The sequence below is a fragment of the Triturus cristatus genome, chromosome 1_1, assembly GCF_964204655.1.
Source record: "Triturus cristatus chromosome 1_1, aTriCri1.1, whole genome shotgun sequence".
NCBI lineage: Eukaryota > Metazoa > Chordata > Amphibia > Caudata > Salamandridae > Triturus > Triturus cristatus.
Window position 1 is genome coordinate 1,064,824,625 of NC_140579.1, and position 13,401 is coordinate 1,064,838,025.

The 13,401-nt window shown below is 45.2% G+C and overlaps 1 protein-coding gene across 7 annotated transcripts in view; it reads right to left on the minus strand.

Moving 5' to 3' along the window:
* Positions 1-2,200: 2,200 nt before the first annotated feature.
* Positions 2,201-13,401, minus strand: part of LOC146871529 (innate immunity activator protein-like) — a 375,144-nt gene continuing 363,943 nt past the window's right edge. For all 7 annotated transcript variants that reach the window (XM_085651157.1, XM_085651149.1, XM_085651154.1 and 4 more), the window contains one exon: positions 2,201-4,406. In XM_085651157.1, coding sequence (XP_085507283.1) covers positions 4,314-4,406 — 93 coding nt within the window. In that variant the 3' untranslated portion in view covers positions 2,201-4,313. The remainder of the gene's footprint in view (positions 4,407-13,401) is intronic.

The following is a 13,401-nucleotide window of genomic DNA, read 5'->3' on the forward strand; positions in this document are numbered from 1 at the left end:
CCAGTTCGACTGCCTACTTGCGGTTCGCCATGACAAGTTCAGAAGGAGATCGAGTTCCCGCCTGATGCACTGACCAGACGCTGTCATCCTCCTCGCAGAGAATCCAGCTCCAGTGTTTCTGACTCCCCTTGTGGGGTGTTAGATATCGAGTCCCGGAAAGAGATTCCAACCTCACACATTCTAAGTATGGAGCGGACTAGAACTTAGAGAAACTTTTGGCAACTCTTGGCAAAACTAAAACTATAGCTAACTATACTTTAGAAGACAGCACCTACTTCTTACCTCGTACTACACTTAGGTTAGGTACACTGGGGTAGAACTATTTAGAAGCATCAGATGAGTATTCACATTTTAGCCTGTGTTATTTATGTATGTATTTTTATGAATATATGTCATAGCTACAAACCATGCTATTGCAGTATTATTTTATCTTACTGCTAACCCTGTAGGTATTGTACTTCGCATCCTGTCTTACGATTCTAACAGTTCATATCTCTTGCATGAGAAATAAGACTGTTCAATAAACCCCTTTTTATTGAAACGCCCGTCTCTCTATTTCTGTGCAACTCTGTAGAAACGAAGCATGCACGAATGACTGAGTGAAACTGTTATCTATTGTTTCCACAGTTCTGAGATTGTTCCGATTCTAAGGGTAACAAAGTTGTCATGTTTATGTGGTTGTCAGAAACGAATCCCTTCTTGTATATTCGAGAAGTTTCTAGTGACCTCTGAGTTAGCTGGCACACACAAGTAATTAAGTTTAATGTACTCGATAGAGACATACTGACCTCAGTCCTATGTCAAAACTATAGTGTATATTATTCCAATGTGCAGAGCCTATCAGTGATATAGGAACTACACTACAATCCTGCAGTAGGTGTATTGCATACAAGTCCCACAATGCACTCTATTGGTTAAAGTACATCCTGATTTTAGTTGGTACTTGATTAAACAGGGAACAATGCCACTCTATTTGTGTTCTCTTCCCCTCGCTCAGCCGTAGTTGCCACAGCAGGAAAAGTACATTTGCAGGTGCTCGTTTGGTAACTTACGCTCTTAGTTTTTGTAAATGAGGATTAGTATTGGTTTCTGTACCGCTCCTTCTCGGCAGGTGGTGGTTCTAGCTGCATTACTGTTAACAATCCACCAAATGTCACTAGATAGCATCTGAACTCTTTTTAGAGCGGGTGCATGCATACGTGCTAGTAACTGCACGTCATAATCTTTACCACCAAGTTCCCAAGGAACTTGTATGCAATACACCTACTGCAGGATAGTCAGCCAATGGGAGTGGTTGATGGTGGTTGATGGACACACATAACATACGAAGGTAACTCACTCACTTGAAATGTCATTGACAAAGACATATGGATGTTGAAACGCGTCTGCCTGCCCGTAACTTTGGACCAATAAATTTGATTTGTGTCAACCCGTGAGTGCTCCTTGTACCTTGGAAACTTTGGTGGTAAATATATATATATGTATATAGTAAAGTACGTGACACTTTATTTTTAAATATTACAGTGCACTTGGTTTTCCAGAGTTAGGCACTGTGCCAATGATGTCAGTAAACTGTGGTGATTGGATGCTAGTAAGCTCTATTATATACTTACCTAGGTTTGTAACAACAACCCAGGTGCATTATGGACATCGTAAGTTTGCACCGGGTCATGTGACCATTGTGGGTTTAAAAGTGCAAGTTCACCTATTGAAAGAATCACCTCACCTGTGAGCAAGTCCAGCAATAACGGCTGAAACGCGCAAGGAGATGTCCTGCTACCCATGCAATGCAATAAAGCCAGTGATTTCTACGTTGGGCTTCACTTCTTTTGTGTGTTTTGGTGTTCCAATTCACGGGTCGCTCCATGCCCGTGTACGTGAAGCCGCCCTGCAGGGATGGGGGCCCCTTTGCTTGGAGAACAATTTCTTGGATATATATATATATCTGTTGCAGATAAACTGACTAGTCTTCACTGCGAGGTCACCAAATAACCTGCTTCGTTTAATGTCTGCACTCATTCTGAGAGAAGGAATATCCCCAAAACACACAGCACTTAACCATGAATTTAAAAAATGAGTTCTATAAAAATATTCCATTAAAAAAAATCTAGTTTTTTTACAAAAACTAATATTTCTCTATTTCACTCATATGAAAAGTATTAAAATAGAGACTTTACAATACTGTGTATTGATAATAACAGAGAAGGGTCCCCTTGTTAGAATGTTCTATATTCCAGATATTACAAAGAAATTCCATATAAAGAGACAGACTCAAAACCCTTGAGGCCCCAATTTCTCATACTACTGTCTCAAAGTAACAGAAGGCAGAGCCAGTGTCTCTTGCAGAGAGTGATCACCAAGTTCTTAGTATACTCACAGCAGCATGCCTCTCTGGTGTAGAGTGGCTATGACAAGTTCTTGGCAATTGTGCAAACTCCTTTACATTGCGGTCATAGGGCAACAACAATAGATGTATTGTCAGAGTTGCCCTAGCCCACCAATGCAGGTTTGTCTCTACTGGAAGAGAATACTTTTGTTCCCTTTAACAGTGCCTTAATACATCTAAAGCAATCAGTACTCTGTCCACGCTCCTGCCGAAAGAAGAGAAAGTGAAGACGGCACGTGCTGCCCGATTAGAAGGAATCAAATAGGAGAGACAATGAAGTCCCGGAATGGCAAGCAATGGGCGGGCTCCAAGCCCACACAACAATACAATATCTCTTGCACGTGAGAGTGCATGCGCTACAGCATTCCCGGATGTAGGTGAGACCTAAAAGTGACTCTGACCATAAAAAAGTAATCACTTCTCCCTGCTATTTGAACAACCGCATCGTGCACAAGACATTCCTCCTCACATGATCCTCTTAGTTCAGGTTTGTCTGGTGCCAGAGACTGGCAATCTCTCACCGGCCTTGTCTCTCAGCGTTGGCATGCCCCACCTTGATTGCATAGAATACTGGCACTCCATTACCAAGCTCTTGCAAAGGAAGTTCAAACAACTCATTTGGCCTACATGTGCGTGGACATAACGCACTCAAACACCACCATAGGGTGGTTAGCGGTGCCCATGCTTAGCACCATCTTGAAATGCCTTTGTGGTGCAGTTTGAGGAAAGTGTCACATCACCAGCCTGAATCTATTAGATCTGAATAACATGTGTGAGTGGCAGCAGCCCTAAAGATAAAAAGAAATCTGGAGACCACCATCTATACATCTACAGGCACTTAGGAGCAATAGTTTTGCAACTCTGAGTTGCAGGCAAGTGGGCATCAGAGGAAACCAATATATCAAATGCGAACTTCTCATACCAATTATCGGGTTTATATTAACTTTAAGAAATTAAATGAGCACCCAAGAAACAACTTTGTAATTAAAAAATAAGCCTGTTAATTCATATTAGTAAAGCATTCTGTTCCTGGAGACGTCCTTCCCTGGTATATCAAGTCCCTCCCTTCACCCTGGAGGGGGAACACTGTTAGACAAACCTTCTCAATGGCCGGCCATTAAGAAGGTTTACAAAAAGTAAGATTCCCTTCTATACAAGGTGGGACTGTTCACCCATTTCTCACAAGTTCCAAGATGCCCTATAGGAGAAATGACTAGATGACTATTTAACGGGTTCTCTCATAAAGATGAGAAGAAGGGGATGTGACACTATACGGTCAGTAATCATAAATGTGGAACCTGCGTAGCGGACGACACAGCAGGCTATGACAATAAATAACATTTGTAAAATGTTTAGAAATCTATTTACATTAATATGAAAAAGTTAGTTTCATTTGTTTTTAAAGTGACAACATGTCACAACCAATCCCGATCGCCAGGATGTCAACTGGGTTTTACAAACCCTCTGGAATGTAAGCACCGCTTAAAGTTCCCCAGAATCCCATGTTAAATTTGTGGCTTATAGACAGTCACATGCCTTGTCAGGCAAACAACATAACAAATCTACATGTCATAACTCCATGTCATGACCGGAAAGAAGAAAAGGGCCCAGTTGGTAAGTACTTCTTCGTCTGTGTAATTCAACTCTTGGCCATGGGTGAGGGCATCAGAGACCTGCTTGAAGGCCCTCGTGATCGGCTGCTCTAGGTATGCGTCAGACTTGTCCCAAATTTCCCTTTATATTGTAATTCAGTGTCATTGTAGACGCACCCAGAGGATCTTGTGACAGCTGTGCTGGAAGCCATGAGCAGTAGAGGTCCAAGGCTTTGTTTTCCTTTTTAGGCAAATCCATTTTTAGCCACTGGGCGCTCGTGTACACAGTGCAGTCCCTGGCAGGGCAGAGAAGTGGACGCACCTTCAGAGCATCTCTACACCTGGCTAACAATCTGAGCCTCGTCGGGGTCGTACCACTGCAGCGGGGCTCCCTCTGTGGTCCGGCGCAGCACGTGCCTTGGGGGGGCCTGCCCAGAAAGAAAAAACATACATTAATCATCTCATTGTAACTACTTCTTAAAATTCACGGGATTGTGAAACTCAAAGAGGTCAACATAATTTTTAAATAAACTGGCGACTCCTGTCCCCATAGGGCTTTTTACAGATATTGCACCATGGGGGGACGGGGGGGGGGGAGTAGCTTGCAAGACCCCACCTGCCCAGCCACAAGCTGCTGATACTGTCTCTGAGTGACTAACACCACAGCTGTTTAAAGTCACGGCCTTGTGTTAGTCAGGGACCTTGCCGCTTATGTTTCAGGGGATAAACAATACGGAATGTCTCCACGTGATCTGACCCATTCGGGTTGGGAGCTGCGAACATCCTAGGAATTAAGGAACAGGCCCCAGCTCGCCTCGCTTGAGCCGCTTTGCTCGGAGCTGCAGGTAAATCCCTTGCAGGTGTGTGCCGGCACGAAGGACAGTCGAGAGAGAGGGAGAGAATGAGATGGCGCAAGAGATAAAGAGCAGAGGGGGAGGGACGTGTAAGTCAGAGAGCAAGAGACAGGGGAAGAGACAGACAAGCATTTACAATGCAACGGTCTCGGCATTGTTAAAGTTAGAGCTATTGGCATTGCTCATGACATTATTTTTGTTCATGTTTTTAAAACATTTAACCTCTTCAGCGCTGCGCGGATTCCCGCGCAGTGCTGAAAGATTTGAGCGCGGGCGGGGCCATGACGGAACGGTTCCGTCATAAGCACAGCCCAACCGGCGTGCATGACGGAACCGTTCCGTCATCGGCATCGAAGAGGTTAAAGAAACGGGATTGTTATTTACAATGTCAATAGCGTAATCACTCTCAAATGTGAGACCTATTGCATTTGCACCCACAAACAGAGCCACCCACACACACAGAGCCACCTACACAGAGCCACCTACACAGAGCAATCCACACACAAATAGAGCCACCCACACAGAGCCACCTACACACACACAGAGTTACCCACACACAGACAGCCACCCACGCATAGAGCCACCTACAAAAAAAGCCCCCCACACAGAGCCACACACAGAGGCACACACATATAGAGCCTCCCACACACACACAGAGCCACCCACACTTACACAGAGCCACACACACACAAAGCCACACACACAGAGCCACACATACATACACAGAGCCACATACACACACAGCCACACATACAGAACCACACACACACACATAGATATAGACACATACATATTGATTTTGGGAGCCAAAGCAGAAGTGGCACCGTTGTTTCTAGATCTTTGCATTTATCACAAAAAATTAAGTTGGCAGGTGTGCACCACAGACATTTTAATCTTACCTTCTCCGATTTGCATCATTTTTGTAACACAAAACCAGCACAAAATGTTTGTGAATCGTGGACAAACACTAAACTATCTCATAACCAGGGATGACTTGGTAGATATGCTAATGTTTAAAAATAACAGCTTCTAGCGTGATCGGGGCAGGCACGAATCTCTGAATTCCAAAGCGGAATTGGATTAACGAGGGGGAGGAGTTTATACGCACTCTCGCCTCCAGCATCAAACAAATAACTGAAACTGAAGCAGAAGAGCACAGCTGATACAAGCCTTCGCCGAGTCATTCATACAATTGAATCGCATTAAAGATATCTGAGGGTTAAGTAAATGGCCAGCAATCACCGATGTGTCGGTTTGGTTCAGAATCCAACTTATAAACAAGTGCGCCTCATATACAACCTACCGCGTATAATGCTCATCACTTACCATCATTAAGTTATTTTTTAACTATAAGTATGTTTTTCATGGAGAACATACAGTGCAAACTTTACACAATACACCGAGGCACTCCCGTTTATTTTTGCCAGACAAGAGACGCGGGTCAGAGGAAGACACTCGGGTAATTTGGGAAGGATCACACAACAGAAGCAACCAATTTGCAAACCCGGATCTCTGGTTCCGAAGAGTGCAGTTTAGTTACCAGATCACTTCTTCTCATAATCATACGAAACAGGCAGACACGCTGTATTTTTGAAGACACGAAACGTGAGGGTTGTTCCGTAAAAGAGGACTCAGGTCAAAGCTTCTCCATGCACCCTACTCACTGCCGGCCGACACGCTGCGGGCCCCCTTCTACCAGCGACATACCTTTCCACTGAGTGACTGACTATAAACATGCAAAGCACGTACACATAGCCACTGGGTCCGTGCACACCGAAAGTACAAAAAAATCAAAAGTACATGATTAGGTGCACGTGACAGCCCAGACTGGGATCCAGACAGGGAAAATGAGGTGTGAGGTGGCGCTCTGAGGAGCAGCAGCAGGCTAGGGCAGCGCAGATGGGGATGGGGACTGGCAGCAGCGGATTCAGAAGCAGAGCATAAACAAGACAATATTTCAACTAGCAATATTAGCTACGAATCCACACAGGTTAACTCTCTACACCCCATATCACAAACCCAGTTCTGCATCATGCCATGACTCTATGCTACAAACCGGACTGCTGTTGATCGCACTGAAATACCACTTGACAAAACAGTCTATAAGATGCAATATTTTACAAATTTACTCAGGTTCACCAATATCCCAACCCATAATTCCACAGCTAGGCTCTAAACACTACACTGCAGCTGTTACCTGGACACCGAACCACCACTAAAACACAATATAATATCCTACACCCACTCGCCAGATATACCCGCGCTACAACATCCACTCAACTTTAACAGACAAGCCCAAAAACCTGGACAGGACTTAGTACAGTTGCATACGTTTCTGTATGTCTAGTTAGTAAATATACAGTTATATGAGAGTCACAGCACCAGGATACCCTCAGGGGTGATCGTGCTTTTTACAAATACACATAACATAAACGGAGATATACATTAGACAGAGAAAATAGAGGTTCTCAATGCTCACCAGGCGCATAATTATTCCAAAGTTTATAAGTACTGAGTAGTGATAACCAACAGGAGGTAGAAACAACCACAAAGTGTTTTTTTTTTACATGAACCACATACAGAGGTAATGTTATTGGCTAGGGTGGGCTTGAAGGTACATAAAGCTGAACGCCTCATTGTTCTCAATGAATCTGACTCAATGTTAAGTTCACCGAGTTTGAGACTTCAATAGTATGACCCAATATCGCAGCCTAAAATATTGTACAGCTATGGTAGCGGCTGACACCTCTGTGCCATTCAGAACCCCAGCAGAACTGGCACATTATAAAACCAGAAGTCTCTCAGCTGGCACATTGTGGAATAGGGGGGGGGGGGTGAATCTCACAAACTGGAAGAGATCACAGGGACTGAAGTTAGATGCATCCTAGAACCTGTACTCAGCAGAGACGGGTTGAAACCAGAGGCCTCCTTAAACCTGTGCAGCGGATGCCAGGACAGATAGCTCATGGCCTTTTACAACCTGTACAGTGCAGAAGGAGGCTGGCACCACAAACTAAGAATCTGCACGGAGCAGACAGGAAATGAAAAGAAATGCTTTTAAATCGTAAGAGTAGTCGGTCTTCCTCCACCTCCACCTCCCCTCTCTCTGCCCCTCCTCAGCCCCCTGCCTGCTGCACCCCGTCCCCAACTGAGGCCCCGGCGAGAGGGGCACAAAGGCCGGAACAGGCCGCAGCCGGGGCCTGGAGTAGGCCACTCTGCCGCTTCCCTCCTTCTTTCCCGGGGTGCAGTTCTTAACTGCTGGACGGGGGGGGGGTTGGGCCCCGGAAACCTGCTGGAGCCGTTTCAATAGGGTAAGGGGAGCCAGGAGCCGGGTCCGGTTGGAGTGCGGCCGCCGCGGTGTGTCTGTGTCCGGGCTCCTGGGGCGGGGAAGGAGTTGGGAGGAGCCGTAGGAGGAGTAGAAGACGGGCACCCCCGACAGAGCCACCCCCAGCTGCGCCACCCACCAGGGGCAGCATTTTGGCAGACACTGTCTTTAAAAAAATCATTACAGTGCAAACTGGAAGGGGTGGAGGTCTGCACAGACTTCTGCCCTTGGCGACATTCAGGCTGAAAGATTATGGGAGCAAAATCATCACTAAATAACTAAGGGAAAGGGCTCTTTCCTATGAGACAAAGGGAAACAAAGATTCAGAGGAAAAGAAGGCAGAGCGGGACGCCGATGACCCCCTAAAGCAGCCGCAGCACCAAAGCTTCAGTTGAAAGTAGTTTAGACCGAGGAGCGCCGATAGCAGGGGGAGTGGATGACGCCATGAACACCACCGCCTTTCTTCGAGGTGAAGCAGAAATGCCTTGGAGAAAGGCAGCGGCGGTTTCGGATTCGGGGGCGTGTTTTTCTTTTCTCTCCTCTTGCCATTGGCTGGAGGAGAGAAAAACACGCCCAGCGAAAAGTAACAAAAAAACACGCCCCCGAATCCGAAAAGGACGGGGCTTGTTTTGCGAGACGAGCCTCTTCTCCAATGGCTGGCCAGCATTTAAGAGGCCAGCCAATGGAGAAGAGGAGAGAAGAGGTGCGGGTTCAAGCCCCTCTTCTCCAAGTCATTAAATCTCGCGAGCGAGACACCGCAAGCGCAGCCTTTGCTAGCCGAGACCTAAAAAACGCAGGTTGAGACTGGCAGAGGGTGGGTGTGAGAGAGGAACAGAAGAGAACAAGCATTGGCATAGCCAATAGGCCTCGCCTTTGGGACCTTATAAGTGTTTAGTTATGCAGCACAATATCCTGTGGCATGGCTAAACACTTATAAGGTCCCAAAGGCGAGACCTATTAGCTATGCCAATGCTTGTTATATGATTGTATGTGTCTCCCTCATTGCCACGAAAACCAATTGTGAATAGATGTATATAAAGATGTAATAAACATGTGCCTTTACTCTCTAATGAACGCCATCTTTTTCTTTGGATTTATTTCTTTTTAGCATATGTAATTTGGTTAGTGTAATTGAGAATTATTGTGCAAAGTGTTCCCTATATTTTTGTTGTAACCAGACACCACCGGAACAGCATTCCTGACTACAGGGATAAAGAACAGCACTTCTGATAAAGGGAGAAAGAACTAAAATCACGCCAAACGTTTTAGCGAACAGGGAAATGAAAATGTAGCATACAGTAGTCATTTTATTGCTCCTTACTCCTACATGAAATAACCAGATTTTTGAGAGACGCATAGCTCCAGGGCAGGTGTTTCTATCCTGCCGTCCTAACGATTGAAACAAGTTCTTAGAGAGTGAATTTCTCCAACTGTATCAGGAATGTGCTACAAATGCACATCTACTGTGGACATCAGATACTCTGTGGTAATACTTGTTATTCCTTTTTAGTAATTAAAATGGTGGTTTGGGGTGTAAAACCCAGTCAGTTGCACCCTCTTAAAGGTATTTCCATAATTTAGCAAATTATTCGAAATTCATAACTTCAAGGCTTTTATTCAAACTTCAAAATTGCTTTAAGCTGGAAATTCTGTTTAAGTACTTTGAAGTGTGCCATAATTCATCTGAGTGAAACCCCGAAACTGGGAGGTAGAAACTCAGTAAAATGTCTGAACGTGTGACTCAACACTACACAAGCTTCAGAGACTAACTAAAGGCATGCACATTCCAAATAGATTTTGAGCAGCATGTCTGGTTGCTCAAACACCATGAGCAGATCTCATTCGAGGGCGATGTGTTGTATGTTACAAAACTTAAGACGCATATTTCCTCTTGCATTTATTCATCTTGACTGCTCAGTTTCTTTCCACATCATCAACTAGCAGACCTCTCTAGCCATTGCTGACATAAGACTCCTCGGCTGGCTAACTCAGAAGTGGGATAGCAACTTGGTTACATAAGTAGAGGATGTAGCCTTACGGCTAGAGTGGTCGACGTTGAAGCTGGGGAACCGTGTTCGTGTCTGCGATATTACCAAAATACAAACCCGGAACTTCACAGTAAATGTTAATGAGAAATGCATCCATGCATCCATTTTGGGCGTAAGGAAGTTTTTAGCTAAAAAAATAGAGCAACAAGAAGCATAATTCTGCAATGCCAGGAGTCAGGCAGCTCAGAATGCAGGACCAGCAGAAGGTTGTGGTGCGACCGCATTTCTCTGGGATGCGCCAGTGATTTAATGTGCCTGTGAAGGAGCCGCCGCTGGGGGGAAAGGAAGAAAGCCAGACAGATATGATGGCTCTGAAATGTTTGCCACCCGCCAGAGAGGGAGGGCATATGCTCGGTGCAAGAAAAGGGCATAAGCAGATCGAGGGAGAAAAAACATACACAATGCGTGTGGAACAGGCACAGGGTGGGAGAATAGATGGGGATTGGAGAGGGGCGGGAGGAGAGTGAAGGCAGCTTCACGGATATGGTGATTGATGGGAAACAAAGCTTTTTGAAAACACGTTGCAAACACAACGCTCACATTACAACGTAACAAAAAAACAAGCAAGCCTTGCAAAACAAATAATGTTTATTTTTTTACAAAACGCTTTTGAAAGTATCACCGACAACATATAAACAAACAAGTGAAAGCAGGGGTGCACGTGCGCCGTTAAAAAAAAGACGGCAAAAGTCAAAGCAGGGGTGCGCGCGCGCCGGCAAATACGTGAGTGGTGCGCGCGCAGCGCCACCAAAAGTGAAAGTAATTACGCTCCAGATGGCGCCTCGGGCGCTGAAAGCTGGTAGCTGTGCACGTTCACGCTCGCGTGAACGCAAGCTTTAGGCCAGCAAAAGCCAGTGGGTAGGACTTTGAAAACCCACTTGCTAAATGTCTCGCCTGAGACAGCGCATGCGCTGGCTCAGGCGAGACCTGAAAAGAGGGGGAAGAAAATGAAAGGGAAAGCAACGAAAGAAAGATTAAGAGAGTTAGAGGGATGAAGAACAAGCATTGGTATAGCCAATATGTCTCGCCTTTGGGACCTTATAAGTGTTTAGCCATGCAACAGTTGATTTTGTTGCACCAAGGATATTGTGCTGGATAACTAAACACTTATAAGGTCCCAAAGGCGAGACCTATTGGCTATGCCAATGCTCGTTATTTTTTAATTCAGGGCAGCTCTTTTAACAAAAAATGGAGGAATACCAGTTGCTCACAAGTCGATGCCAGGCTTCAAATGTTTTCTTATCCTATTTCATTATTACAAACGTAGCCAACATGCTAGAGAGCTGAAGTAAGTAACGTTAAGACCCCAAAGAGGCAGTGATTTCTAGACGGAACCATGGTTTTTTTTTCAGAGTTTTGAGTATTACCATATAAAGTTTACATGTGAAACAAAAAAATGTTGCTCGGCCACTTGCCCCATCCTCACTATTTCTCAACCTCCAACTCCGTTGTGTAGTTTTGAACATTGTCTGCAGAATGTCACTGAATGTCATGAATTTCTCTGCATGCTACATATGACACCTTTTAGTTATAATCTATTACCTGCGTGCCTCGATGGCTTTCTGCGATAAAGCCGGGGTTTCCAGAGCCCCACATCTGCCGTTTGCAAATGAGCAACCTGTGGCAGGAAGCCAAAAGCCGAACAAAACCGTCAGTGGAAATTATTATCCCCTCTTTTTCTGCCTAAACAATTTCTGCTCTGGAAGTGTAAATCAGTTTCACATGCATTCCTCTCCACTTCCGGTTGTAAACAAAACCAAATCTCTCACAGAAATGCTGAGAGAATTCTCAAAGTGTTTCTCAAAGCAATCAAACACAGGATATGGAGGTTAATTATTTTATACAGAAGACACCACAGGCACATATCTCTCAGAGAAACTCACATGGCATTTCTGTTCTAAATTGGGAAAGAAACGCAGCATACCACGCTCGAGTCAATTGTTCAGCCTTGCTTTTTGAGCTGTAAAGGGATGCATGCAGAAAGTATAACAATCCCAAAGTGCTGCTTTATTTAAACAATCACAACTGGTGTTCACGGTGAATAAGAAATGATAAAGTAATCACTGGAATAAGACAGCTAGGCCTGCTACAAGATCACAACCTGCAGTTGGGGCCGAAGTTTTGAGGCGGATTGGTAGGTTAAAAAAAATCCTATTGTTCTTGGGAAGCAGAATTGTGAAAGAAAATATTACAACAGAAAGAAGCGTAGTGTCCATTCAGATCATATGCTCAAGAGACATTCTCGAATGCAGACTGATGTCCATGGCAGTCAGTGCTTTCAAAATAAGTTGATTTGCGTTGTGCGGGTGACTCTGGACTGGACTTTCTCTTGGGCTTTCAATCATGTGTGGCCAACACTCAATAACTAGCATAGAATTAAGTGCTTTCACAGTAATCCGTCTGCAGTATCCTTTTCCCGCATCGGAAACTGCCCAAAACAATATTTACAGGCTTCTTTTCAATCGCGCTCCCACTGCCTGTAAAGTGAGTGTACATCGAGCGCTTCAGCCAGCGTCTCTCAACTAACCTCTGTTGGTTTCTAGCTATATGGCATGTCTGCGGCGTTTAAAAAAAATTATTTTTACAGTCGATGCTAAGCCAGTTTCCTGGGCGAAGAGCATATATTTTCTGTGAATATGCGGCGCCCCTTTCAATCGACTGCTTGGTGATGTGGACTAAAGTAAAGACTTGGATGCGGTGAGCACGGAGTGCAGTGTAAACATAGCAAAGGACACGCTGCAACGCTCACTGAGGAGAAGGTGTTTAGAAGCAGCCGGGGAGACCCGGAAACGGAAGTCTTGTAATTAGAGCGGCGGTGAGGTTGGGGGCCGCGCTAAGTGCAAAGTGCTTGGGCCTCGCACGGTGGCATGAAAATTGTGAAAGGGGAACTATGCCTTGTACAGTAGAGCTTTTGCAGTACTACTACAAGCATTGCTTAACAAGCATTGGCCGCGCGGCCGTGAAATTAACGCCGCGCGACCATGAAAGAGAAAGGGTAACATGGAAGGGGGGGGGGCGGTGATTGCTAAAGCAACACAGGGAAGGCTGGCATATGGTGAGCACTTTTGCGGCCGCTTTGATGTTCTCAGTGGCCACGCGGCTCACTGAGAACATCAAAGCGGCCGCGAAAGTGATCAGCAGGCTGACAAATGGTGCGCGCGCCCGGCGCACATGCACTGTAGTTGGCGGTCTGAAA